The 27,705-nt window shown below is 40.3% G+C and overlaps 1 protein-coding gene across 3 annotated transcripts in view; it reads left to right on the top strand.

The window, feature by feature from the left end:
- The first annotated feature begins 5,021 nt into the window (after window positions 1–5,021).
- Window positions 5,022–27,705, top strand: part of ATP13A5 (ATPase 13A5) — a 101,314-nt gene continuing 78,630 nt past the window's right edge. For 2 of the 3 annotated variants that reach the window (XM_037039976.1, XM_037039988.1), the window contains exons 1-6: window positions 5,022–5,145; window positions 5,838–5,923; window positions 20,937–21,110; window positions 22,000–22,146; window positions 22,376–22,446; window positions 22,552–22,632. In XM_037039976.1, coding sequence (XP_036895871.1) covers window positions 5,864–5,923; window positions 20,937–21,110; window positions 22,000–22,146; window positions 22,376–22,446; window positions 22,552–22,632 — 533 coding nt within the window. In that variant the 5' untranslated portion in view covers window positions 5,022–5,145; window positions 5,838–5,863. Of the gene's footprint in view, window positions 5,146–5,519; window positions 5,924–20,936; window positions 21,111–21,999; window positions 22,147–22,375; window positions 22,447–22,551; window positions 22,633–27,705 lie in introns of those variants that run through there. The other variant, XM_037039982.1, reaches the window with a different exon arrangement.

Raw genomic sequence — 27,705 nt, 5'->3', positions numbered from 1 at the left:
CAAACACAGTTAACACTGAGTCACTCTTGCTGGCACTTAGTGTGCTCAGTCAACAAGCCATACAACTGGCAGTCTATGTAGATTAGTTTTTATGGCCAGTCACCTGAAAAGCCTTCCAGAATATTTAGCAAACATTCTGTTTCTATGCAGCTACTTAATATACAGCGTACCGTGGCAATACGGCATAAACTTTGGCAATATTCAACATATTCCAGCAGCGTGAAATGAGCTATTGAATTGTCCTGGAACGATCTTAAAATCTTAGGCAAAAAGAATGGTTAGAACAAATTCAGTGTGGCTACATGGAAAATTTTAAAGGAAGGAGCGAGGACGCTGCAGGCTTTGAAGTGAGAGTAGTGCGTAACAACCCGGTGAGAGAATGGAAAAGAGAAAATCTGCTTATACAGATAACAACTGGTCTTCCTTTTGCCAAAAGGGAAATAGGTGCCAACATTGATCTAGGGCAGTATACAAATATTAGGAACACTTAGTTTTTTTCTGAAATTGGGTTCCCCAGAAACAAACACTGAGAGTGAGTTTATTTTACAAAGAAAATATTCCTAGGAAAAACTGGTAAGGGAATGGAAGAAAAGAAAAATAAGAAGGTGATTTTGGGAAAGTCTTAACCTCAACCCAATATTGTCAGGGCTTTGGAATGTAAACTTCACCTGAGTCTCCCAAGTCTCTGCAAGGGAGAAGCACTCCAGACTCTAGCCTTAGTCCTAGGCTCAGGGCTGCTTGGGAAGGGTGGCAGTGGGGAGGAAACACCCCAATGGTCTTTGCTGGGATGGGCAGAGGGGCTCAAGGACAGTTCTCTGCAGAGTTGCAGGTCCTGGTCATTAGAAGAAAGCACACAAGTGCCTACGGAGGCATTGAAGTCATCCAAAGGGATTTGAACAGACTACAGTCATCATCTTCTCTACTTCTATTTTCCTACTCTTCCAGTGACCATCCTAAAGAAAACACTAATGAACACCTACCTAATCTGAAAGATGGAATATTGTGAAGCAGAGTGTTAAGGTAGGAAAAGTGACTTACTCATCTACATGGTATTTGTTGAGCACCTGCCTTATCTGCCATTCCCTGAGCTAAGTGCTTAGATTTGCAGATGAATGGTTCTTTCCCTTGAATGTGATAAGGGCTATTTTTCACTTATGTATAAAAAGCTATGGGAAGAGTCCCCAAAGCAAAGCTGGTGAACCCAAAGGTCAGTGAGGACCACCAAACCTTGGACACATAAAGCATAAGGACATAGAGTTGGCTCCGTACTAAAGTAAGACAATGAATACTTATTTGGTGACTGGAGAGTATACTTTTAAAATTCTAAACAGAAACAATTAAACATAAAAGAACAATTGCTTAAATGATCCATACCAAATAACATTATCTGTAATGCATAAAGCTGATTTTATAATAAAGACCAAGTAGAGCCTAGGATTTGACTTCCATGAGGGTCATGGAAGAGCTAGCTCTGCTACTTAACTTGTGTCTGCCCCTTTTGAGGGCAGCTGGAGGAGCCTCCACGCCTAGAATAGGACCAGAAGTGAGAACCTCAGGGAAGAGTCAGTAATAGAAAAAGGAAGCCTTTTCATCATTGGGCAGGAGTCAGCTGTAAGCGGACAAGGTAGAATATTTCTTTCCTCTCTGCTTCACATGCTCTAATAGGAAGTCTCTGAGATGCTTTGTTTCTATTGGCAGTTCATGTATTCTGACAATTGATCACTTTCAAATGTCATAATTTCTTCCAACAGATTCTAAACCATCCAGTTTCTATAGGAAGAAGGCCAACACCTCAGGGGATCGTGCTAAGCAATGAACTGTGTTCATATCTGTGACCAGCCAACCTTGACCTCATCAGTGAGAGAAGAGCTTGTCAAGGCCATTTTGTAATATGGGTCACAAGACTAGCTGGAGGAAAGTAGAGGACCCAGAAGATTTATATTCCAGAGTATGGCTCCAGTAGGCTGAGCTCAAGGGCAAAGTTCTAGCCTGAGTCATCAAGGACAGAGTTCTAGCCTCAGTCATCTCAGTTGTTCTCCTTTTAGGTCCTAGAAAAGTTCACACGTGTGGGCAGAAATGAACTGAGGAGAGCTGAAGAGCTTGATGAACTACTATGACATCTCCCAGGGATGTTTTCTGTGAACTGTACAAAATCTAATTCCTTAGCTAGACCATTCAGATTTCCATTTCCTGGTTTCAATTTAATTGTCTAGTTTTCTCCCCCACCCCAAGGCTCTTCTCCAAAAAGGATGAAACAGTGTACATTGCAAGTTAAAATATTTTTGTATGATAAGTACAAATCTTCATTCATACTAAACATTATTTTAGTTCATACTAAGTTACTTTAATAATAAATGAGTGTGAGTTGTTTTGGTGCACTGGTGATTAGGATTGGAATGAGTAAGGGTATTTGGCTCTGCTTATAAACAGATTAAGTGCAATTAAAGAGTAGAAATTTGACCACATCTTTGAATCCATATTTCAGGTAGAGGATTAGTCATGTATTGACAGTCCAGTATTTTCTTGACCTGTGGTTGTTTCAAAGAGCTCACAAGGTCACTCAATCAAATAACATAATCCACTCTCCACCCTGTCACATGATATTAGGGCCTCTAAGGTGTGCTTCTCCTTAGTCTGCAATCACCCAGGCCTTTCTCTTTTCCACCTTGTATAGCAGTCACCTCTGCACAGTTTTTGTCTTTTCTACCAGATGCTGAGTCCCTTAAGGAGTAGGATCCAATCTGACCTATCCCTTTACTCCTCCTCCTCCCTGAGATGATTATAGGGTCTGTGTGGGAGAGACTGCTAGATGACCACCAAATGCATTTCCTCTTCTTCCTGACACACAGGTGAACCACATATCCCATCAATCATGCAGCTAGGTGTGGTCATCTGAGTTTTGGCCATTATTCTAGCACAATACACAATATTTCTTCTAGGACTGGTCCATAGAAATTTTCACTGATTCTCATGCAAGACCCTTTTTATTAAATCATAGTAGCTCAAAACTCACATGTTGAAGATGGTGGAGACACAAGATGAAATGTCCCTGGGCCTCTGAATTACTGCTTGGCGGAGGCACCCATCCACCATTGTCAAAAGTATTCAAAGAGAGTGGGGAAGCTTTAGCTAGAAATAGATGACAAAGATGTACTTAAGGGTCTTAGAGTTTACAAACCAGAAACACAACTAGGCAATACCCAGTGTTCTGAAGGAGAAATAGAAGTCTGAGGGTTTTGTTGAAAAAAGTATGTATTTGTGAAGAATTAGTTCTGCATTGTTAGCCCTGGATTGGTTCAAGGTAGAATTCATCAGATGTCCAATGATATTCATCAGATGCCTAGTCTAGTCAATGGAACATTTTCTTTGAGGTCATTCAGGTGACTAGCTGGATGTTTGGTGTATGTCCATGCATTAACACACACCACACTAGTGTGCACCCAGGTATTGATGTAGGACTGGAAAGTTCAAAAGGTTTAAGTTCCTAGAGTCAGTTAAAACAAGAAAAATAACTTCCTTACATCTCAGCCCACTTGAAGTTAATAACAGAGCAGCAAGACCATAGTGTCTTCATTGTATTTGTCACTCTCTTCCTCACACTTTTCTGCTGCCCCACCAATACCCCCCAGCACCACAGACTTAGACCAATACTTTTTTGCTAGGCCACTGAAAATTGTTATTTGTTGTTATAGCAGTCAGCTTACCTTAGCTAAACAGTCTTGCCCATGTAGACACTCAACAACATTTGTGAAACAGGAATCTCTGTAAGGCTCTGGTATTCAGCAAATAAAATAGCAAGAGAGCTTTGAAATCTAGATATGTCTCCAAATCTGGAGCAGTTTCTCATTTATGTCCTGGAGAGGTAAAGACAGGGAATCACACTGTGGTTCTAATACACTCCACCGTGTCTCTTGCTTCTTCATTCATAATCCTCATGGACTAGAGGTGGAGACACCCCACCTCTCATAATCCATACAATCCCCCATTCCTTCACCACTCTAGAATCAGAGCAGCGTTCTAGAGAAAAGATAGCAGAAGAGAAGGTAATATTTCCTGGTGGGAAGAAACTGGACTAGAGATAAGAGGCCTGGCTCTGAGTCCTGGTTCTGCCATTATGTTGCGGTGTAGCTTTGAACACACTTCTTTTTCATCTCTGTGTTTTTTGTTTTATTGAAATTCTGTTTTGAGTCAGATTGTGAAGGGAGGTGAGACACTCTCAATCATTTCCTTTGGTTTCATTCTCAATGGGAGGCTCTTTCAAGTTCAAAGACTTGGCTTCTGAGGGATCATCAGTTCTCTAGGCCACTAATGAGGAGACCAGGGTTAGGACTAAAGGGAGGCATAAACCAGACACTAATCCTGCCCTTAATGAGGTCACACTCTGGAGGAAGCCACTCCCACCAACTCTAAGGCTACTTATCCTTCCTGCCCCTGCCTCCCTGCTGCCTATAAACACAACAGGTACCCTTTTCATCCTTTAAGGGAATGGCTAAGACAGAGAGGTGTGATTATATGGTTGTGGAAATTTAGAGAACATCCCCAGTATTCAGTCGTCTTGGCTCCTCCTCTTTCCCTATGCTTTACATATAGAACACTTTTGTAAACTAATAAGGGAAAGTGAAAGAAATCAAACCATCATTATTATAGTGTACTATTTAAAAGCTTGTCTCTTCTTGATTAGTGTTATGCTTATGGTGATGGTGATGATTATCTCTTACTGAGTGTGAAGGGAGATAAAGTTAGTCTTTTTACAAATATCATCTTAAATCCACATATCAACTCCATAGTTATTATTGACATTTTACAAAGAAACCTAAACTTTATATTCTAAGTTGCTTGTCCAGGTTCATCAGTAAAGGAGGGATTAGAATTCAGAGTTTTCTGATTCCGAAATGATTCCTGCATTCCCAGTCATGAGCCGGCTTCTTTTCCTTCTCTTCTCTGGTCACCCCAGATGCCCCTCCCCTTTTTTTCATGGGGTTTTTATTCGTCTATCACTGGTTAATCCTGTTGTCTCAGGCCTTTAGCAAAGTGTTCATGTCATTCATTGGCTGAGACATTTGTGTCTGAGATATTTGTGGACAGCACAGGACATTATCTATTTAGTTCAGCAGCTTAAGTCTGGAGACACATCTAGCTCAGCAAGTAAGTACTGGGAAGAAAAAAAAAATCCTAACAAGCCAATAGATTAACAAACTAATGCAGTGGATCCTGATCAGCAGGATCTGTGTGTTGTGGCTTCTCTGGGTACATTACATGGAGAGTAGTCCTCATTTACTATGCACAGGTTCACTGTAGGGAACTGTAGGGAACCTTTTATAGATAGCAAAGGAAAGAATGTTGCTAACTACTTCAAAGAGAAGAATGCTACAGATCAGGGGGAAAAGTAGTTGAACTGGTCATACTCCACACTTGGGAGGTTTAGGTCAGATTTTAGGAAGTTCAGTTAAGCCTGCACTGCCTCAATTCAGGGTGAAGGGGTTTTAGCAAAAGCAAGTCTCATAGCAGTCTAGGTACAATGCAGGCCTGATTCCCCATGGGGAAACCTCTCCGAGGGCATGGTCCTATGTGCTACTTGCTCCCCACCGGTTTTCCACATGGAGGCTGAACCATGAAGCAGTTCCCTACAGACTAATCCTGTGGTTGGGGAAAGTACTGGTATTTCTTTTCTTTCCTTTGTTAGCGTGGTAGATGAGGTGTGTGCCGAGAGATTTTAATCACCTGAGAACAGCAAGATGAGGTGTGTGCCGAGAGATTTTAATCACCTGAGAACTGCAATGACAAGTAGTGACTGTACAGGATTTGCATAAGCTTCATTGGGTTTAACATTTCCCCAGGGAATTAGCCAGGCAGTCCAGTTTAGATGGAGAAGAAAAGTAAGGACCATCGAGCTTTGCTCAACCAAGGAGAGGAGAATGAACTGGTGAGTCTTCCCTGCTTTTTTTTTTAAAGTATATTTTATTGATTATGCTATTACTGTTGCCCTAATTTCCCACCCCACTACCCCCTCCACCTGGTATACCCCTTCCCTTCAACAATTCCGCCCTTAGTTCATACCCATGGACCGTGTGTGTAAGTTCTTTGGCTTCTCCCTTTCCTATACTATCCTTACTCTTTCCCTGTTTATTTTGTTCCTACCAATTATGCTTCTTAATCTTTGTATCTTTTCCCCCATTCTCCACCTTCCCCCTTCCAGCTGATAACCCTCCAAATGATCTCTATAACTACGATTCTGTTCCTGTTCTGGTTGTTTGCTTAGTTTTTATTTTTGTTTTAGATTCAATTATTAACAGTTGTGAATGTGTTGCCTTTTTAATGTTCAAGATTTTGATCTTCTTTTTCTTAAATAGTCCTTTTAATATTTTATGTAATAGTGGCTTGATGATGTTACAGTCTTTTCAAAGTACTCAAGGCTGTGGGCAGGGGCTATTGAGGTGATATTGGCTTTAGGACCTGGAGAGGTCTCTGTCTGGTAAGGCTCCTTGAGGTGCCAGGGCACAGTTTTATAGTGGGGAGACCTGCAGGGGCTGGGAATGTGTGTCTTCTAGATGAAGGCACTCTTGCTGTCCTTCCATGCACCAGACTGTGTGAAGCCTGCTCCTCGGACCTTATGCAGACTAATCAGGTGCACTCACATGGAGCTCGCTGAGGTGTTCTTCTGGGTCTTAATGTAACTGGACAAACTCAGGCAAACACTGAACTATCTGTCATTATTCTTATGTTCTTAGTGTGCATATATATAGCTCCAGCTCAGGGTGCTTTGGGCGGAAGTCAGGCTCATTCCACAGAGAGCCTATAAGCACCAAGGACTGAAGAAGGAAGAGAGTGTGGCCTGGAATTTAGCACATATTTTTTTTTAAAGTTCTTACTTCTGTGATTCTTATACCCTCATTGCTTCTTTCACCAAATATATATGAATCTTCAAAAATAGCCACTGAAAGCTTGTAAACTCCTACAGTGCCTATTGGGTGCTGACAAGTTGACCTTTATCATTGTATTTGATCTGCAGAACTCAGAGAATAAATTAATCCTATTTCTTAGAAAAGAAATCTGAGACCAGGAAGGCTGAATAACTTGCAAGGTCATCAGCCTGCAAGGGACGTGCTGGATATCCAGGCCACTCCTTCCCTCTTTACAGCCCGTGTGCTCCTGCTACAATAGCAGCTCTAGTTAGGCAGTGAGAAGGGGAGACTGAGAGAGAGGGGCATGGGACACAGAAGGCGCCCTGGGGCAGAAGGGAGCCCAGAGGATAGGGTTCGTACAGCGGAAGGATGTGGTTTCCTTTCTGACCTCTCGGTCCCTATGAATTCTGTGGGATAGTTATCCAGCTACCCTTGTTTGTTAACCTAAGGGAAAAAGTGATTCAATTACTTCATTGTCCAATACAGCAGCCCTGGCCACAGGCGGGGCTGAGCACAGGAAACGTAGCTAGTTCGAAACAAAAGGTGCTACAGTATAAAATATACATAGGACTTTGAAGATTTCATTTAAAAAGTGTAAAATGTCTCATTTTACATTGGTTACACATTGAAATGACATTCTGAATTTGTTGGATTAAATAAAATATATGTGAAAATTAATTTCTTTTTGCTTTAATGTGGCTCCCAGGGAATTTTTTTCTGGCGGTCATCAAACATGTTTTAGAGATACCCACTGAAAGCCCTATTAGGAATCCCACGAGGCTTATGTCAAGTAGTCAGGGCATGTTAGGGAGAAGGGGGAGGTGGTAGATTTCTCCTCCATAACATTACTTGTGAGCTTGGGCCAGAGCACAGACGCACGTCCTGTCCAGGTGAATCAGAACCCTGGGTGAGTTAGGTAGGCCTGGGGGAAATAGGGGTCACAGGCTGAGAGGAGGCTGCTGCCCAGCTCCCAGCAGCTGCTGTCCTGCAGTCAACAGGCCCCATGCTGTCCATGCTTTAGTTTGAAAGGGAAGCCAGATATCGGTATGTGTATGTGAAGTTGCGTTATTATGAATTTTGGAAACACATTCCTTTTTAAAAAAATGATCATCGGTATGCCAAACTAAACCTGGGCTTGGTCTTGTCCGTGACTTTGGGAGCTGTCAGTCCATGACTTTTACAGCCTCTCCAACTTGTTCTTACTTTCCCAAATGTTCCCCACAACGCTTTCTGACATCTATTTGCATTCATCGTTCCAAGTGGATAATCACCTGTGATTGTGTAAGAGAATTTGCGGTGAAAATGACGCACTGTTCAGGCAAACAATAAATTCCTTCCATCAAACACCCACAAAGAACCTAAGCGGGGGTGGGGGGGGCGGTCTGTGCAGTTGGAGTCATCTGGCTGAGCTCAGGGTGGATGTAGAGCATCGTACTAGCCTCCAGAGCTGAGCCTTGTTGCCATTCCTGTCTGCTGTTCTCTGGCCCTACCTCCTTGAGGAGAGGGAGCGCTAATATTGCATGGGGCACTATGCAAGGCACTCGGCAAACAGTATTTCCTGTCACCCTCACAACAGCCCATGTGATAGACACCCTCACTGTACAGGCCTTTATTGTTTTTCCTGAACTCCTCCCTCTCACTCTTCCTCCTCCCCACTACTAACCAGCTCCACTGGTCTCCTTCTCCTTCACCTGTCATTTTCCTAAACATTCGCCCTGCCTAGATATTTCATCAGCCCCTCCGATGACAGTCAACTCTTCTTGTTGTGTCTTGACCTCTTCTCAGGATCCACAGCTTCCCTAATAGCCCACAGGATCCTTCACGACATCAGCCTTCAAACGATCCTGAAGCCTTCTGGCTGTGGGACCCAGTGCCTCATGGAATAGGCTTCAGTCTCAGGGAGACCTGGGTTTGAATTCGAATCTGTTGGGCAAGTTACTGAACCTCTCTGAGCCACGTGTAAAGTGTGGAGAGTAATGCCTACTATTCAGAATTGTGGCGAGGATTAAATGAGGAAACACAGCCTTTCCAAAATACCTTCTGTGGGACAATGTTATTCATAGGTATTAGATAAAACATCTCCTTTTTCATTCTATCAGTTAGGTTTGAGAAATACCAGGTGAAACAAGAAGGCAGATAACAGTAGGGCCTCTCAGAGTCTTTAGTATAATATCTCAGTTCTTTGTGAATTTCTCAGATGGCCGTTACAGTGTGTCCCATTTGACACACTTATGTGCGCACGGAATCTTTCCTCTGTGAGTATGTGTGTAATTTTTTTATGGCTGATGTTCCATGGAACCACCACCAAAAAGGGTGGGATGTTTTCAATGAGTGAAAGCTGTTGTTTCATCATTATTACCCTTCTAGAAGAAAAAAGTCATTTATGTCTGTTTAGCCTGACCCTGCACAGGTACATTATGTGTGTATCAGCCTCTTGCCACACTTGCTGCATTTACTTTCTGGAGAGATGGCCTGAAACCTGGCCCCTGAGGCAGAAGTCCTGCTTTATTCGTATCTATTGCAAAGCCCAAGCATTCCATCAGTGCCTCACCCCCCCCCCCNACCATTGCCCCCCCCCCCCCCCGCAACAACACACAGTCACCCACTAAGTGTCAAAATTATAAGTGGGAGCAGCCCCAGGGGCAACATGGAGGACGTGGGATGGATAGGAGAGCACTTCACCTCAGGGCACCTTTTTTTCTGGGAAAGGGGGGAGGAACCCTGGACTCCAAGACAGCAGATGTGGGCTTTGGCCAAGACTCTGCTGCTAACTATGTAGCTGCGGACCCCTCTGTGGGCCTCGCTAGGTGCCTGACTCACAAGGTCTGTGAGGGTGACAAACAAAACAGGAAAAGGGCTTTGAAAGTATGAAGCGTGCACTTACTTGCAGGGAGTCGCGCACCAGGATGTGTAGTTTGAAACATGCAGGGGTACATACATTAAAAATTGAAATTGATGTTGAGAACATTTCCCCTTTCGCTGATAAACTTGGGCAATAATAATTTTTTGAGGTCTGCCATTATAGAAACAACTAATATGTGAAGAGTTGGTGAGAAAAGCCTGAAACTTTAAACATCTGAATTATTTTAAACAATGTTATGTACTTCTCACCTTCCATTAACATACAAAAAATACTCAAAAGATTAACATGAAAATGAAAACATAAGCCCTATTAGCCCTTTCTTGTCTTCAGTCAAATTTATATTAACAGCTTGGATGAAGGCAAACTTACCTAATCTTCAAACGACACCTCACTAGGAAGGAGAGACAACAATATAGGCGACAGAATCACTATTCAAAATGTTCTCCAGTCTGGATTATAGGAGAGAAACTGGCAAAATACAATGTATTAGGGCTCAGTACAGCGGCACTCAATCCACATATTAATCCTCGAGTTTTTATTTATTTATTATTTTTATCTTTATTGTATTTGTTTTCCATTACCATTTAGTCCCCTTATAACCTCTCCCCCCAGCAATCACCGTACTGTTGGCCATGTCCATGAGTCCTTTCATTTATTTTACTCAAAATTATTATCAAAATGCAAGGTGAGGGTATTAATGACTAGGGCTTAGTAGATGTTCATGAAGAAGCAATTAAAGTGCTTCATTTGTTTAGGACCGCATTTGTTGCTAATATGGTATAGCTATAAAACATATCAGTCCTTGTTTGTCTCCACAGAAGTCTGTTATAGAAACAAAATAATAGTCCTGCTATAGTCTGTATCACTTAGGAAACCTCTAGGCAGTTATAGTTCATTCTAAGATGTGTAGTGTATTCGGAGGGATATCTGGATATCACAATTAACAACTGACAGACCATATGTCCGTATGTGTGTTATAGTAGCACCACTTGACTTTATGGGAACACTTGGAGCTAAGAGTGGTCTGTGTTCATCTCCTTGGTATCAGGCTCTGGTTCACACTGCTAAAGAGTAAAGGGCCTGTCTTACTCCAGAAAGAAAGCATAAGGGAACTATTACAATGATTATTTTCAACATCTTTAAGACCCAATTTTTTTAATCTACAAATAATTTATACATATCATTAATAGTCTATTCTAATAAACAATAGTTTCTATTTTATAGGGTTGTTCAAGAACAGTCTTTTTTAAAAAATTGAGATTTAATTGACATATAAATTATTGGGTTGGCCAAAACATCTAGTTTTTTCCCAGAAGATTAAAGATGTATATTTTTCATTTTCACCAATAACTTTATTGATTTGAATATTTTGAGTATGTTGGCTATCTCCTCTGTGGTATAATGTTGATTGTTCTCAATGTCTCGATTTGATCGCTATCAACTTCACCTGGTCTACCCGACCATGGAGCATTGTCCAGTGAGAAAGCTCCAGCACAAAACTTTTGCAAACCACTTGTGACGTGTTCTGTTGGTCATAGCACCTTCTCCGTACACTGCACAAATCTTTTTTCCTGTGTTTCAGTTGTGTTTTTACCTTTCTTAAAATAATAAAATAGAATATGCCAAAAATATTGCCTATTTTTTCATCTTCAATATTAAAATGGCTACACAAAAATTCACTGATTTTGTTAAATTTTTTTTAAAAGTACATGCTGATATGACAGCTGTCACAATGCAATCTAACAAAATTGTTTTGAATCAAGTTAAAGACAACTAAGCACTACTAGAGCCACCTTATGAAGAAAAAAACAAATTTTTTGGCCAACCCAGTACATTGGTTTCAAGGGCACAACTTATTGATTAAATATTTGTATATACTGTGAAATAATCATCACAATAAGTTTAGTTAACACCCACCACTACACATAGCTATAATGTTTTTGTCCTTGTGATGCAAATTTTTAAGATTCACTTTTAGCAACTTTCAGCTATATAATATAGTATTATAATACGGTCACTATGATATTGTGACTTATAAAAAGAAAAAGAATATATGCACCCCTATGTTCATTGCAGCATTATTTACAACAGCCAAGACGTGGAAGCAGCCCAAGTGTCCATCAGTAGATGAGTGGACAAAAAAATGTGGTGCATTTACACAATGGGATACTTCTAGGCCATAAAAAGAAGGAAATCTTAGCCTTTGCACCACCGTGGATGGGCCTGGTCAGCATTATGCTAAGTGAGATAAACCAGTCAGAGAAAAACAGGTACCATACGATTTCACTCATCTGTGGAATCTAATGAACAAAATAAACTAACAGACAAAATAGAAACAAACTCGTAGATACAGAGAACAGACTAACAACTGTCAGAGGGGAGGGGTGTTGTGGGTCTGGGTGAAGAAGGTGAAAGGCCTGAGCAATAAACAAACAAACAAACTCATAGATACAGATAATAATAAGGTGACCACCAGAGGCAAAGGGGGTGGGGGAGGTAGAAGAAGGTAAAGGGGGGATAAATGGTGATGGAAGGGGACTTGAGTTGGGGTGGTGAACACACAGTACAATACACAGAGGATGGATTATAGTATTGTATACCTGAGACCCATATAATTTTATTGATCAATATCACTCCAATGAATTTAATGACAAAGAAAAACAGAAAGAAATGTATATTGGGTCTTGGTCTGGCACAGAGCTTCTAAAAATCTTGGAATCTCCTGATGAGAGCAACAAATGTGCCTTTTGTTATGCTAATGAAGTGACTTTTGGACTTCACTTAATAGGGAGGCTGGTTGTCAGAAGTAACCCTGTAATTGGAGGGTTGGAACTTCCAGTCCCATCTCTCTGGACTCCACGGAGAAGAGAAGGGCCAGAAGTTGAATCAGTTGCCAGTGGCCAGTGATTTATCAGTCATGCCTCGGTAATAAAGGCTCCACAAGAACCCGAAAGGCCTGGGTTCAGAGAGCCTTCTGGTTGGCGAACACGTGGAAGTGATGGGCGTGTGGCCACCTGGAGGGAGCGCGGCAGCACAGTGCCCTTTCCCATACCTTGCCCTTGCATCTCTTCCATGTGGCTGCTTCTGAGTTGTATCCTTTTCTAATGAAGCAGTATTTTAGTAAGTGAAACATTTCTCTGAGGTCAGTGAACTGCTCTCACAAGTCAGTCAAACTCAAGGTAAGGGTTCTGGGAACCTCCAGTTTGCAGCCAGCTGGTTAGAAGTATAGTTTGTTACCTGGACTTGTGCCAGGTGTCTGGAGTTGGGGGAGGCAGTGCTATAGCATCGATCCCTCAAGGTATAGGATAAGGCGCTATCTTGGTTCAATAGTGTCAGAATTGAGTGGAATTGTAGGACATCCAGCTGGTGTTCAAGAATTGTCTTATGTTGAGTGAGAAGCTTCACACACACACACACACACACACACACGCACACACATAGTGAGAATTGGGTCCAGGAACCCATAAGAGTCACCCTGCTAGGAAAGTTCATTCTTATTGTTAAATACAGACAAAAGCAAAAGTGATTCAAGACATTTTATCCCCCTCAAAGGGCACTCCCTGGCTTAAATGCAGGGCAAAATATAGAAGGCCTTCATTAACAATGCCTACTTATTAGCGATATTCAGCACAAATGACTACATGTGGCCCAACCCGAGCAGCAATCGAGGGTGAGGAACAATGACCACACTCACGCGGCCTATCAGTAGAGACTATGCTATCTTTGCATTAGAGGAAAGGACCTGGAAGCAAGGCAGAGTTAGAGATAAGAGAGCAAAGTTTTAAGAACGCCCTCCTATCTAACATATATGGGAACACAATTTGGCATGTCCAGATAAAAATAACAATGGATAGATTTTGAATAATGAATAGAAACTCGGCACTGTAATGGTTGTTTTTAAAAGAAAGAAGATAAAGCATGATGAATTCTAGTCTCACAAAAGGACACAGAAATATTATTTCCTTGTCTCTGATTCAAGGGACTGAAACTTGTGGCCCATGTAGAAAAACCTTCCTTACTCTAAAGTTATTGGAACTTCGCACCCACGAAAAAGCCTCACATATCATAGCAAAAACCTGGCCTTGCCATTCACAGGGGATACTTGTAATACTGAGAGTTATTTATGTCTTGGTTGCGTAAGTCGCCCTTGGTTTGTGCTCTTGTGAGAACCTTTGTTTGAGTAGGTGAAAGTGTTATGAAGGCCCATTTGAAAATGCCCATCCCCGGGACGTGAAGCATGTGCAACGGTGCCTGTATGCGGCAGGCACGTGGCAGATATTTTTGATGGATAAACACACAGTGGAGTTAAGAATAAAGGCATTTACAAAACCTAAAAAGCACCTGCATAAATGCTACTGCTCGGGTTGTGATGAAAATCCGTGAACCAGGAGGACAGGGGAGGCTCCATACGACTAGAAGGATGTTTAGTGAAGCAGTACCCCCCTGTCTTTCTTTCCTCAGATATCTAGCCAATTGGTTCTATCTTTGATGGTAACTATAGGAGGTACCTATAAAGAAAAGGAAGAAAAAATGATAATTTAAAAAGTGCTGTTTATGTGCTAGGATTTCCTATATGTTTTCACTTAATCCCTATAAGTTAGCCCCTCAAATATCCATTTTATAGCTGAGGAAATTAAGGCTCAGTTACATAACATATATAAGGTTACATTACATAACATCAGAGGCTATTCTATTACACTGCTTTCCTCCTACACAAGTGCAAAATGATTGTGCTGGTCTTTGTGTGTGTGCACATATACACGTGTGTGCATGTACACTCATATGCATAGTTATGACATGTAGTTAATCTTTGAATCAAGTGGGTATTTACTTTAAAACCCCTCTCTCAGTTTCACTTATTGCAAAGGTGAGCAGTCTTTTTTTTTTTTTTTGGCCTCTAGTTGACTTCAAGTTTGCAATTTCTGCTCTGTGGAAAAAGCAAAAATTCCATTTAAGCCATTGGATCAGTCACTTTGAAAAATACAACTTGTGGATTTGGCAAATAACATTTAGTTCTGAATATTGCCTGTGGTCAAATCATTTCACACTGGCTTGAAATTTTGTTGAACTGCATATTACCCAAGCAAACATTAACTCTTAACACATACTGCGTGCTCAAAATGTTTCAGGAACTGAACTAAATGCTTTTCATATATTATCCCATTAGCAGCTCACAGCGACCCTAGAAGATGCTTATTGCTGTTATTCTCATTTATGCAGGAGAAAATGGAGTCATCAGAAGAAGTAAAGCAGATCGCCCTAGGTCATTTTTGCAGTTACCTGGTAGAGAAACTGAACTTTTTTTAATGCCATACCCCCACCTTTTAACTGCCACACCAGACTACTGCTGTTGCATTTTACAACCAGTCACATTTCTCACACGAGGAATCTAAAATTTAGGTAATTAAAGTCATTTACCGCGATCACATTAACTAGTAAGTGATGGAGCAAAAAACAGAAGCAGGAACTTCTAGAAGGTAATGGGTGGGGAATAAAGAACAGACGCTCTGCTGATAGACCTCCGCAGGGCTCTAAACTGACCTCAGGCAACAACCTCTGTCAGAAGGCATGTGTGTGTTTCATTGTTCCTCCCAATGCCATAGCTTCTTCTGTACTCTGGGCTTAGAAAAAGTCATTAGGGCTGTGGTACTGCTCCTGGTATCTGGAATACAGAGTTCTGGTGGGAAATAAGAGAGGGAACATCACTGCTTAGAGAGAACACAATGCAAGTCTCCGTGAAGACCAGCATAATCTCTATGCTTTTCAACTCGACTCACAGGTGGTGGCAGATCTGGGTCCCTTGTGGAACAGAGCCTGTTTCCATTTCCAACTTTGACTTAGTATATTTCACTTCAGGACTAAAAGACCCCCTTCTCTTCTCCTTTGATTGACCTATTATTATCAAGCCACCTGCTGGCATCGACTGAGAGCTTGCTTTATGTCCTACACCTTACACAGGTGTCCAGCCTTTGAGTGTCTCTGGGCTACATTGGAAGAAGAATTGTCTTGAGCCACACATTAAATACACAATCACTAACAAAAACTAATGAGCAAAAAAAGGGTTTTAAGTAAATTTACGGTATGGCTGGGTATGGGCCACATACCTAGCAATCCTGGGCTGGGTACAGCCCATGGGCCACAGGTTGGATGCCCCTCATGATTTCTTAGCCAGTCCTCACCACTGTTCTTCCAAGTGTGGCTTATTAAAATGCCCTAAGCACCAAGATGGAAGCCGAGACTTCGAGAAGTTCAGTCCTGAGATCACACAGGTAATAGGTGACAAACCTCACCTTACTACAAGAAACAATGTATAATGGGTTCGAGATTCTGATCCTTTCACTCCTGTTCCTGGTATCTTTACATTTGTAAGACTTTTGGATTCTACTTACCTTCCTCTTTTACAGTATAAATATTACCCCTACTCTGCGTTTCTTAGTGGATTTTATCCGGGGTGTATAGTTAAGAGAAAGCTCAGTGACTCTTACCACATCAGAAGACTAATCATTTAGAACAGTCAACTTATACTTGGCATTAACTAATCAAAGTAGAAACACAAACATTGAATCACTCTTCCGATGACTCCATTTTTTCCTGCATAAATTGGCCGGCCAATTAAGAGTATTTGGTTAAAAGAATGCCACATAAAGTTGTGATTCTTTTAGCCAAAACCTCTAATCCCATACCTGACATCATAACCTCTGGGAAAACTGAGAAATGGTCTAGGAAGGAATTTTACCAAGGATTATGCAGTCAGTTTATCAAAGAAACAACACTCTAGCTTCTGTTCACTTTGCTCAGTGAGCTACACATCTCTAAAAACTACTCTGCCGTGTACAAGTTCTTACTCACTTTGACTTCATTTTTGAATAGACTGGAAAAAAATCTGCTGACATTTTGATTGAGGCATCCCCAGCCACCAGCAGGGTCTTGCTGAGAAACCCCTTCCCTGTCTCGGTTCTCAGGGGTGCAGTCCCCCTCTTCTCCAGTGGAAGTTGTCCATTCTTCCCTATCATCACACCAGGATGTGGCTATAGTCCTCCAGGGCATCAAACCTCCTGTTTCCCCAGAAATCACTTCTCTCTCCCTCTCTCCCCCTCTCTCTCTTACTCATTTCTGATGGTATGCTGACTTCTTTCCTTTCTTAATCTAAGCCCATTAAAGTAATTAAAATACTTTCTACTTGCTTGGAACAGAGTGTCTAATAAACAAATTCACTCCACTTTTTAAAACTCTTTATTGACAAAACACACACAGGTGGGCAAAGGGTGAGAGGAAATGGGACATCTGTAATAGTATCAACAATTTGAAAAAATAATAAATAAGTCAGTGGGTGTATTTATATAAATTTGTATAAAGAAATTTTGTTGATCTTAAGTGTACAAGTTAATGACTTTGGTCATCAGTTTTGCTGATATTGAACTTGGAATAGGTAGAATTGTTCATTGCTGTATGTAGTTCATTTACTTAAGGTGATGTCTGTGAGATTTACTCATGTTGTGTTCATCAGAAGTTGATTCCTTTTTATTGTTTTGTGGTATTTCATTCTATGGAAACATAAAATTTGGGCTTTTTCCCTCCTGTTGATGTACTTTTAGATGTTTCCAGTTTGGGGCTCTACTGCCAATTTTTGTTTTCATTCAATTCAAAATATTTCCTAATGTTTATTGTAATTTCTTATTTGACTCACAGGTGTTATTTTGCAATATATTGTTTACTTTGCAAACATTTGGGAATTTTAGTTATTCTGTTGTTAGTTTCTAATTTAATTATAATGTCATCATACTTTGCATTACATAATGCAGTCAATTTAGGTAAATATTTTATGTGTACTTGAAAAAAATTTGAATCATGCAGTTTGGGTCTATGATTTTCTGTATTAATTGGGGCAATTTAGATAATGAGGTTGTTCAAACTTCCTGTATTCTTACTGATTGTTTTGTCTACTTATCAATTACTGAGTAAGGTGTGTTAAAATTTCCAGTTATAAGAATAGATTTAAGGTCTATCAATTTTGCTTTACAAATTTAGAAACTACATTTATAGGTGCACAAAAATTTAGGATTGTTTTATCTTGTTGATCTTTTAGCTTATGAAATGTCTTTTTTCTCATAATATTTCTTTTCTTAAAGTCTATTTCACTTGATTAATATAGCTGTGCCAATTTTCTTAGTCTTTGCATGGTATATTTCCTCTTTTTTCTCCTTTTAATCTATCTGCTTCTTTTAATTAATTAACTTCTGCTTCTTTATATTTAAAATATGTCTCTTATTAACAGCATATTGTGGGTCTTATTTTATTATTCTAGTCTGACAATTTTTGCTTTCCAATCATACTATTAAGATCATTTACATTTAATGTAATTACTGATATAATTAGGTTAAAGTTCAAAATGTTGCTATTTGTATTCCACCTATTCTATCTGTTCTTCGTTTTTTCTTCACTTAACATTACATCATGGAACTTCCTGTGTGTCTACGCTGACTTCCTGTGCTTTTTTTTCCAGTGGCTCCTCAACAGCCCATTGTCTCAATGTTTCACCTCTTATCACACCATCAGTTAGTTCATTCTTTCAATAACTGTGCTATTACAGATAAAGCTACACAGAACATCTTGATATATATTACTTTCTACTTTACGTATTATTCCTCAGGGTATGTTTCTAAGTGGGGAATTACTGATTCAAGAAATAGAAATATCTTTATAGTTTTTGATACAATTTGTCACGTTGGTTTCCCTGAAGAATTATTCTAATTTATAACCTCATTAGCAGTATGTAGCTGTAGTGATTTTATTGCAGCCTTGCTAGCATTGCAAGTTCCTTTTTTAATAAAAGTTGTTGTATAAAAAGGAGTGAAAAGAAATCAGAATTATTATTAACAGTGTGGTTGCTGTGGGCAAGTAAACAGAAAGAAGGAAAGTCATGCACAAATGTCATTTCCACTGTAAACTGAGCTATAATCTCTAACTCTTCCCCATCTGTTTCAAACACACTTGGGCTTTAGCAGCAAGCCCCTGTAAATCAGTAACATTTCTGACATAATATGTAAACTGGCAGATACATTTTACTTGAGTCTAATAAAACTATAAATAAGTAAATTCACAAGTAAAACCAAAACAGGTTTATAGAATCAGAGAGAAAATTAAAAAGATAGGAGACCAACCAAAAATATGCTTCAAAGCAGAGTGAACACATGCTTCTAAGTAACATTTAAACCTTAGCATGGATAATTGTAAAATACAGGGGCTTCATTACTAAACTTAACGTTTTTCCTAAGTTGGGTGATAGTGTGGAAGAACTGTGGAAAGGAACTCTCAAAATTGTAATAACTTTGCAAAGCACTTAAGGAGACGTTTTCTGATTTGAGCACAAATATACCACTGTAAGGCACAGGTTTCTAATTTCTCTGTGCAGGAGAAAGTGGAATCCCCTAGAGATGAATACTGGTCACATAACTGAAAACTAGCAGACCAGCGACTCAACTTACATCTTTGTTTCTTAAGCCTGTGACCTTTCCACTATGCTTAGGGATTACTTTCAACAACTATTATTAAAATAAAAATAAAACACAGTGCTTTATCAGAAAAACATAATGAAAATAACCACAACAAAGACAAAAACTTTCCCAAAGAATAAAGCCACGAGATTTATTGTAACATGATCTAAACTGGCATAAAATTCAGAAGATCCCATTGTTTCAAAGTGCTATGGAAACTCGGTAAAAACCTCTTTTCTTGACATTCAAGCTCTGTGATCTGGACATGGTAGTTCAGAGTCATAGGGAAAAAACCACAAACGTAATATCAGAACCTAAAATCAAATTATAGTAATGATGTTGTTCATAATCAGCACCCCTCTGGACCTTCCAAATACACCAAAAATCTAGGTTTTTTAATGGGAAAAATTTGACAACTAGCATTGTCTAAATTTAAGGTGTAGCATGTTACTTACATATATTTATATAATGTAATATGGTTGCCAATATAGCAATATTTATCACATTACAAGCTTACAGTACAAAATTATCATCTGTGTTCATTAAATTTCTAGGGCTGTCTTAGTACTTGAGGCAAATTTGTACCTCTAGACACCATCACTTTTATTTCCCACCCCCAACCCCTGGTTAATACCATTTTATTGTCTGAAAAATCTAGCTTTTTTTCTTTTCAAGGTGAGTTTTTAAAAAGATTTTGTTTATTCATTTTTAGAGAGAGAAGAGAAAGGGAGATATATCAATGTGTGGTTACCTCTCATGTGCCCCCTACTGGGGACCTGGCCTGCAACCCAGGCATGTGCCCTGACTGGGAATGGAACTGGTGATCCTTTGGTTTGCAGCCCGTGCTCAATCCACAGAGCTATACCAGCCAGGGCTGGAAAAACCTAGCTTTTAAATTAAAAAAAAAAAAAAGTGCTGTGAATCTTTATTGTAGATGATGGAAACTATAAATTGGCTTCAAAAAACCAGATATATTATCTTTGGCTATTTGCTTCCCCTCCCAACCACATCTTAAGTCTTTATTCGATGAATGACAAACATTAACTAACCTACAACTGAAAATGGAACTGTCCAGCATGCTCCTCCCCAGGTAGATGCTGACAGCTGTCTTTGGAAGCCTCTCATGCCCACAGATAGTCTCTTAATTTATAGCATCTTACTGGTTCAGCAAGCAGTACAGTTATAAATACTTTCAATTCTTCTCAATCATGTTATTATTAAACAAAGCTGAATTTGAATAAAGCTGAATAAAGCTTTATTCAATACTTTGAATAAAGTATTAAGTGTGGACTATATTCTGTCATGATTTTATTATCTTCCTTCAGTAAATTCGTATTAGCAATTTAAAAAAAACTCATTTTAAAGAAAGTAGAACTTGTTGAAAGCATGAAGCACTTTATAAAATTATGAGGCGACTCTTAAGAGTATTTAGAAGCAAATAAGTCTGACCATTGCCTGCTTCTCCTGTCTGATATCTTAGCTCGTGTGCCGGGGTAGTAAGATGAGTCCTTTTCATTCTATCAGCTGACAGCTGTAAGCAATCAATCTGATTCAAACCGCCAAAGCCAAATTCCTCTCCCAGTTAACGCGCCTGCCTCTGAAGTCTGTATTTCTTGGAACAAAATGATATGCTTATGTGAAAAAGAAAAACAGAGTGATCCTTTATTTTCTCTCCAGGAGGTGTTTGGCTTCCAGACCCGGAATCTGCGCAGAGCGCTCTGCCTCACAGCCTCTGTGCTGACCTGCGGGGTCCTCCTGCTGGTGCTCTACTGGAGGCCCCAGTGGAGGGTGTGGGCCACCTGCGTCCCGTGCCCCTTGCAGGAAGCAGATACCCTCTTGCTAAGGACAACGGTGCGTGTGTGTCCCATCATGCTGCACGTGTGGCACAACCAATGACCGACTGGCTAGCATTCCAGAGGGGAGAGCTTGCAGCGGTGTCCAACCCACAGCGCCCCCAGGCCACATGCAGCCCAGGGTGGCTATGAATGCGGCCCAACACAAAATCGTAAATTGACTTAAAACCTTTTTTGTTTGGCTCATCTGTTTTTGTTAGTGTGTGTATATTTAATGTGTGGCTACTCTTCTTCCAGTGTGGCCCACAGACACCAAAAGGCTGGACACCCCTGAAAGAATTTGCCTCTCCCCAAATAGGGGATGGAGATACTACCTTTGTGATCCGTTTGCCACCTCTTGGTTTAACTCAGGACGAAGGACATTTCTTCCACATCAGACGAAGGAAATTTCCACTATGCCAGGCTAATGGGCAGCACTCTTAGCTAGTACAGGAACAGCGGCTGTCAGTGCTGTGACTTTTAGAAACAATGTGGGAATGATCACTCGATTTTTCAAATGTGTACTTTGAAGGAAATTAGACATTTTAACACATCTAGATGTGATGTTAAGAAGGCCAGAAACTATTTTTTGAACATAAAGTTTTCCTGAAAAGTGCATTTTTCTCTTTATTCTCTAGCACAATGTTCTCAAATTTAAGTGCAATCAGAATTGCCTGGAGGGCTCTTTAAAACGCAGACTGCTAGCCATAGTTCCAGGCTTTCTGATTCAGTAGGTCTGCATGGGGCTTAGTGTGTGCATTTCTAGCAAGTTCCAAGATAATGCTAATGCTGTTGTTTGCTGCCCAAATTTTGGGAAGCCCTGGCCTAGCATTTGGCAGGTTTTTGGTTGATCAAGTGCCTTATGGAATACCATTGGAGAATTTCACAGGCTGGAGTGTCTTTTCTAGGATGAATTTCAAAGATATACAAGGAAGAAGGTGACCTGCCTCTACTTATCCACACTAACGTTTCCTATCAGCAAAAACCCGGACCATCGTGTTGTAGCTGACCACCACTCTGTCATAAACCAAGCTGTACTGAAACCGGAATTAAAAGTGAGTGAGTTGTGAGAGTGCATTGTTGTGGCACACTTTTGCTAGGAAAGAGTACTGTGAGGGTTTACTAGATGAAAGTTTGGATCTCACACTGCTGCACCGGGAATCGCAGCTATGTATCAGGGAAAGCTAGAGCCGTGTGTGGTGGACCTGCGTTGCACAGCCTTCCCCTTCCCGGATGAGCTTCACTTTGTGAATGACTGATGTCTTATCATGTCTGTCATTGCAGCTACGATGGATCCAAGTGCAGAAAATCAAGTACGTTTGGGACAACTTGGAGAAGAGGTTTCAGAAAGTTGGGTGAGTCTGACTTGTACTCTGGTCTACATCAGGATATAAGGGGAGAACACTGATTTGTTGTATTCTGTGAACTGAAGTGTGGTTCCTGTCCTGACCACATCCCAGGTTGCTGGAGGACAGCCACTCCTGCTACGACATCCATCACATGTTCGGACTGGGTCTGACCCTTGAGGAACAAGAGATCAGGTAGGGTTCGCAATAATCCCTGAGTGAACTGTGCCAGCAGAAACTGAAACATCATATGGCTTATGATCAGTGAATTGTTGGCATAATGCTTCATCAACTTTGTATCATCCCAGCTCATTTACTGGCCTCAGAAAAGATATTCTGAACTATTTACATCATAGGCAAACTTATTAAAAAGAAAAGAGTAAAAGAACAATGTAATCAAATAACATTTGATCTCTTTTTTCAGGATTGTACAACATTTTTCTCTGTCTTGTCTTTTGAATTTTTTTCCTCAAAAAAATCTTGAGTCATTTCATAAACAACAGCTTCTTAATCCTCCAAATCCTTATAAAAAGACAATATTCTGATTGCATTTTACTTTAAAAAGCAGCCCTTGGAGATGAGGGTTTTGTTTGTTCAGTTAATTGTGTTATTTACCACAGCATTCACCACACCTCTAGGACAGTGCCTGATTCGTGATAGGAGCTCAATAGATATTTGTGGAATGAATGAGTAAATGAGTGCATTCATAAAACTATTAACTAAATGCCTCTAATATGCCAGGCACTTTGCAAAACACTAGGGATATCGGGCTAAAAAAGACATTTACTAACGGGTGGGAAAGAGAGGTAAAGAATTGTTGTACAACTGTGAGAGTGACATGTCTAGGGTCACATAGGTTAAGAAATAATAGTAGTAGCAACAAAAATGCTTATGCTACTCATTAATTCACAGCGATCTAGAATCCTCACTCTCCTCACCTATAATTTGAAGTGATGAATCTTGACAAATCTGAAAGGAGATCATTGCAAGCTTTCCCCTGAAAGCTGATTATTTTAATAATAAGATATTAAATATTTTATAAACATTTAATAAATATTTGTAAATATTATTATATTTAATATATTATTATATTATATTTATAAATATTATTAATAATAAAATATTATTATTTTAATAATCAGCTTCATCTCTTGACCAATTTTAGGGACACTATCTGCTTGACCTTCTTTATAGTCAGCCAGAAACACTACTTCACAAGCTAAGAAGCCGTCCAGTACTTAAAATACAGGTTCGTAGACTCCTCCCACAATTCTGATTTAGTAGGTAGGAGCTAGGGGGAGTGATGAGAGAAGAAACTGCATAATTGGCAGGCACCCCCACAATTCTGATGCACACCAAACCTGAGAATTACCGGTCTGTTGTTGTTTTTAAGTTTTGTCCTTGCCTGAACACGATGAAAAAATGAAGCAAGCATCTAGACTGTGACAATATTGCAAAATGCCTTGGAAATGGTAGCATTATATAAGATTTCAATGCTTAATATATTGAAACTGAAAAAGTTTTCAAAGTCATTAAAAATATATTGGTTTCGTAGCATTAAGAACAAGACTTTAGAAGATTGATGTCGGGCATTTGGGAAGCCTGGTTGCTGAACGCAGACACACTGCCTAGGAACGCATCTCTGCAGGGAAGATTCCCATCGGCACAGGCACCTCGCATTTGTCCTTATTTATCAAGTGCCAGGCTTTAATAAACATCATACATAATTAAATTCAAATCTGGTCTACACAGTAAAGGACTTGACAATCTAATAAGCAAGACAGAGAGTGTAGTTTTTCAAATATGAAGAATAGAAGAGATAATATACTGATAAAGAAGTAGGCACATTTTATTTTATGGGCTTATCTATTTGAAGGACAAAGATAGTAAGTGGAATGTGTAGTATTTCCATCCTAATTTTCCTTATTTTTCAGTGCGAGATTAACTCTTTGAAAAACTAAATATGGTGGATTGAGTGATGTTGATTTCCCAGAGCTTGCTTGCATGAAAAGTGAGGGAATGAGATGTGAAGAAAAAGGAAAATACATTAAAAATCTCTGATAATGAAAAGCCGCAGAGTCTAACTACAAACTTCTCTTTAGGCTTCCTAGTGGCCTGGAAAATACACAGATTCACATAGTTCTCATTTTTTAGTAGCAAAAGACAAATCAGGACATCAGAATAGATCCTTTTATCCTGGAGAGAAACTGTCGGAGGGCATCAGAAAGAAAGGATGTTAATCCCAAGATGCTGTCTGTTCCTACCTTCACTCATTCATGAACTCAATGCAGTTTTCCCTCTTAGAACCTGTCCTAGACAGGCCCATGGGAACTCGAGGTAGTTCTCTTATCTCACGGAAACAGGGTCCCATGGAAGAACAAACCTACCTCACTCCCCGTTCATCCAACAGTCTTCCTATTAGGATAGTTTCTAAATTGAGGATCTCTTCAGCTTCTTTTTATCCAGGACTCCCTCCCCTGGCCTCCTCTGTTTAATCTCCTGAAGAGAGAGAGGGGACTTTCTGACAGAGGAGATACCAGGCACCTCCTAATGGCATTAGCTACAGACAAATTACCTTGTTGGTAACCCAGCCCTCTGGGCGGGGAGGACCTTTGATGGGCAGAGATTGCCAGTTTCTATAATGGGCCTTCTCCAGTCATGGCTGATTCAAGCCTCTGGTGTGATGTCCCCGAATGTGGAGCTGGAAGGAAGTGCTCACCATAGGCTCAGTGATTCTGCAGGGCCAACCTTAATTCTCAACATTTGTCACGACATTGAGTGGAAAACATGCCTCTTAGTATCAGAGAAGGAAATTCCATGAATGCTCAGCTCCAAGCTGGTGGAAACTTCAGGAGAAGAGAGAGATTGAAACAGAGTGAAAGAAGGATTAAAAGGAAGGCAGGAGAGAGAAAGAGATTAGGGCTGTTCTGAGACCCTGTTTTCTCACCCCTTAGGTCTTCTGGGGAGCCAAATTAGAAAAGAAATCGTGCTGGTATACCATGATCTTTGTCCCATTTGCAAGTTCCATCCCTAGAAAACACTGCTGTTGTAGACTTTCTTCCATCAGGCCAGTGCTTATGAAGAGGAAGGGATGCTTGGAGCAGAGCAGAGAGGCAGTGTTTAGCATTCAGTTAGAAGTCAATAAATGACTTAAACATTACAATTGGCATGGGGCATTTAATAAAAACAAAATGAAACACTGAGATCAGCATTTAAAAAAATAAATTGTTTCATCCATAAATTGGTTCTATGGATCTGGATCCATTCAATGTATAAAATCATTTAACTCCAATGCCTTGTCTAGAGCAAAGGCCCCTGATGTCACCAGTAAGCCTAAGTCCTAGGTCTCCCTGGTCAGATCCTGCCTGGGTTTTCTCTGGTCCCACCTACCTTTACCCCATGTCCTCCTGGTCCTCTGCTTTCCAGATCCTCATGCCTGGGAATTTTTTTAAAATTCTGTAAATCTGCTCCCTAAGAATTCCAGAATTCATGCCAGAATCCCCTGGCACAGCATGAACAGCTTGGAAGGCTACAGATCTCCCTTTCACTCTGTTGGCGACTCACCAGTATGGAAGCAGAGCAGTCGTGAGTGGCTTGGAAAAGCTCATCGGCGGCTCTGACAGTCCTTCTTTCTTAAGGACCACTCCAGTCTTCACCATCTGGAGCCTAAAGTGTCCAGTACATAGCATATCTCAACAATCATTTGGTTAATAAATTGATAAATGACTGAGCACACGAATGAATGATCAAATTTAAAGAGATAGAGACCAGTCCTGGCTGGTGAGGCTCAGTGGATTAAGACTACCACGAGAAATCATCTCACCACACAGAGAAAGCAGGAGTACCTCAGGTCTTTGTCTCATTCCTTTCTAAACTGACTTTGCACAGCCGGTGTGCTGCTGTAGCTCTGTAAACTGAATTTTAGCCTGGTTAGGGGAGAGGGTAGACATGGTCACAAAGAGACAATCCTCGCTGAGTAAGTCTGATATCTAGGGAACATTCTGTGTCAGATGCTCTGCCACTAGATGCTGGATACACAGAGTTGAAAGAGCTCCATCCCTGCCATCAGCGAGTATCTAGGAAATTTAAGGGGAAAGCCATAATTATAGGTAATGACACAAGGAGGCACGTGCTGTTATTAAGAAGAGAACGGTTGTTTGGTGTAAGGAAAAACACAGTTAATTGTACCTAAGGGAGTAGAAAAGACTTCAAAGACAGCTGCTATTTAAAGAACAACTTTGATTTATTTATTTATTTTTAGAGAGAGGGAGAGAGAGATTGATTTGTTGTTGTATTTATTTATTCATTCATTGGTTGTTTTTTCTATGTGCCCTGACCAGAGATCGAACCTGTAACCTTGATATGTTGAGATGACATTCTAACCAACTGAGCTACCTGGCCAGGGCAACAGCTGCTATTTATTGAGAACTCGTCATGTCCTACATACTTGTGCTAAATGCTTTACATATTTATCTCACATATTATTGATAGTTATTATAGCAATTTTATTAGGCATGTATTACCAAACCCATTTTATACATAAGGAGCCAAGGATCACCCCTCAGTCACCTATTCATTCATTCAACAAGTGATTCTTGAATGTAGGACATGTATTCGACCCTGTTTTATGCATTCGGGATATGACGGTGTCCTTTAGAAGCTTATATAATCGTGGAGGGCACAGTCTATTGTTTGCCTGCTTATCAACTGGAAAAAAGTAAGATGTAATTTAGATGATCATATGCACTTTAAAGAAAGATGAGATAGGTTAAGGAGATACAGAAAATGTGACTTGGGGGTTGGGGTAGCTATTTTATACAGAATTATTAGGAAAGGCTCCAATACGGAGGTGTTATTTGAACAGAAACTTGAATGAAGTGAGGGGGTGAGCCATGCAAAGATGCGAGGGGAGAGTTGTTCCAGGTGGACAAGGCAGCAAGTACAAAGGCTTGGCTGGATTCCAACCCAAGTCTGTTAGAGCTTGAGTTTTCCCACCATTAGGTTCTATTGTCAGATTTGGCTCTCAAAGGCTGAGAAGGCATATTCAAAGTGAAAAATATGGGAAGGACATTCCAAGCAGAGAAAGAACGAGGGAAGACCAAGTTCAGGATTCTGATTCTTGGCCAACAGCAAGGTATTTTCATGGACGCTGGAAAAGAATCCTGAACACCAGAGTGACTTGAGTGAGGGTCTCTTCTCAGTGTGAGGTTTAGAGTCTTGTGAAGCCAAACAATAGCACGTGCAGTTTGACCTCCCTGCCTCCCCAAA

Source organism: Sturnira hondurensis, unplaced genomic scaffold (genome assembly GCF_014824575.4).
Source record: "Sturnira hondurensis isolate 20B ecotype Veracruz unplaced genomic scaffold, ASM1482457v3 Scaffold0000396, whole genome shotgun sequence".
Lineage (NCBI taxonomy): Eukaryota > Metazoa > Chordata > Mammalia > Chiroptera > Phyllostomidae > Sturnira > Sturnira hondurensis.
This window is presented reverse-complemented; position numbering and strand designations above follow the sequence as displayed.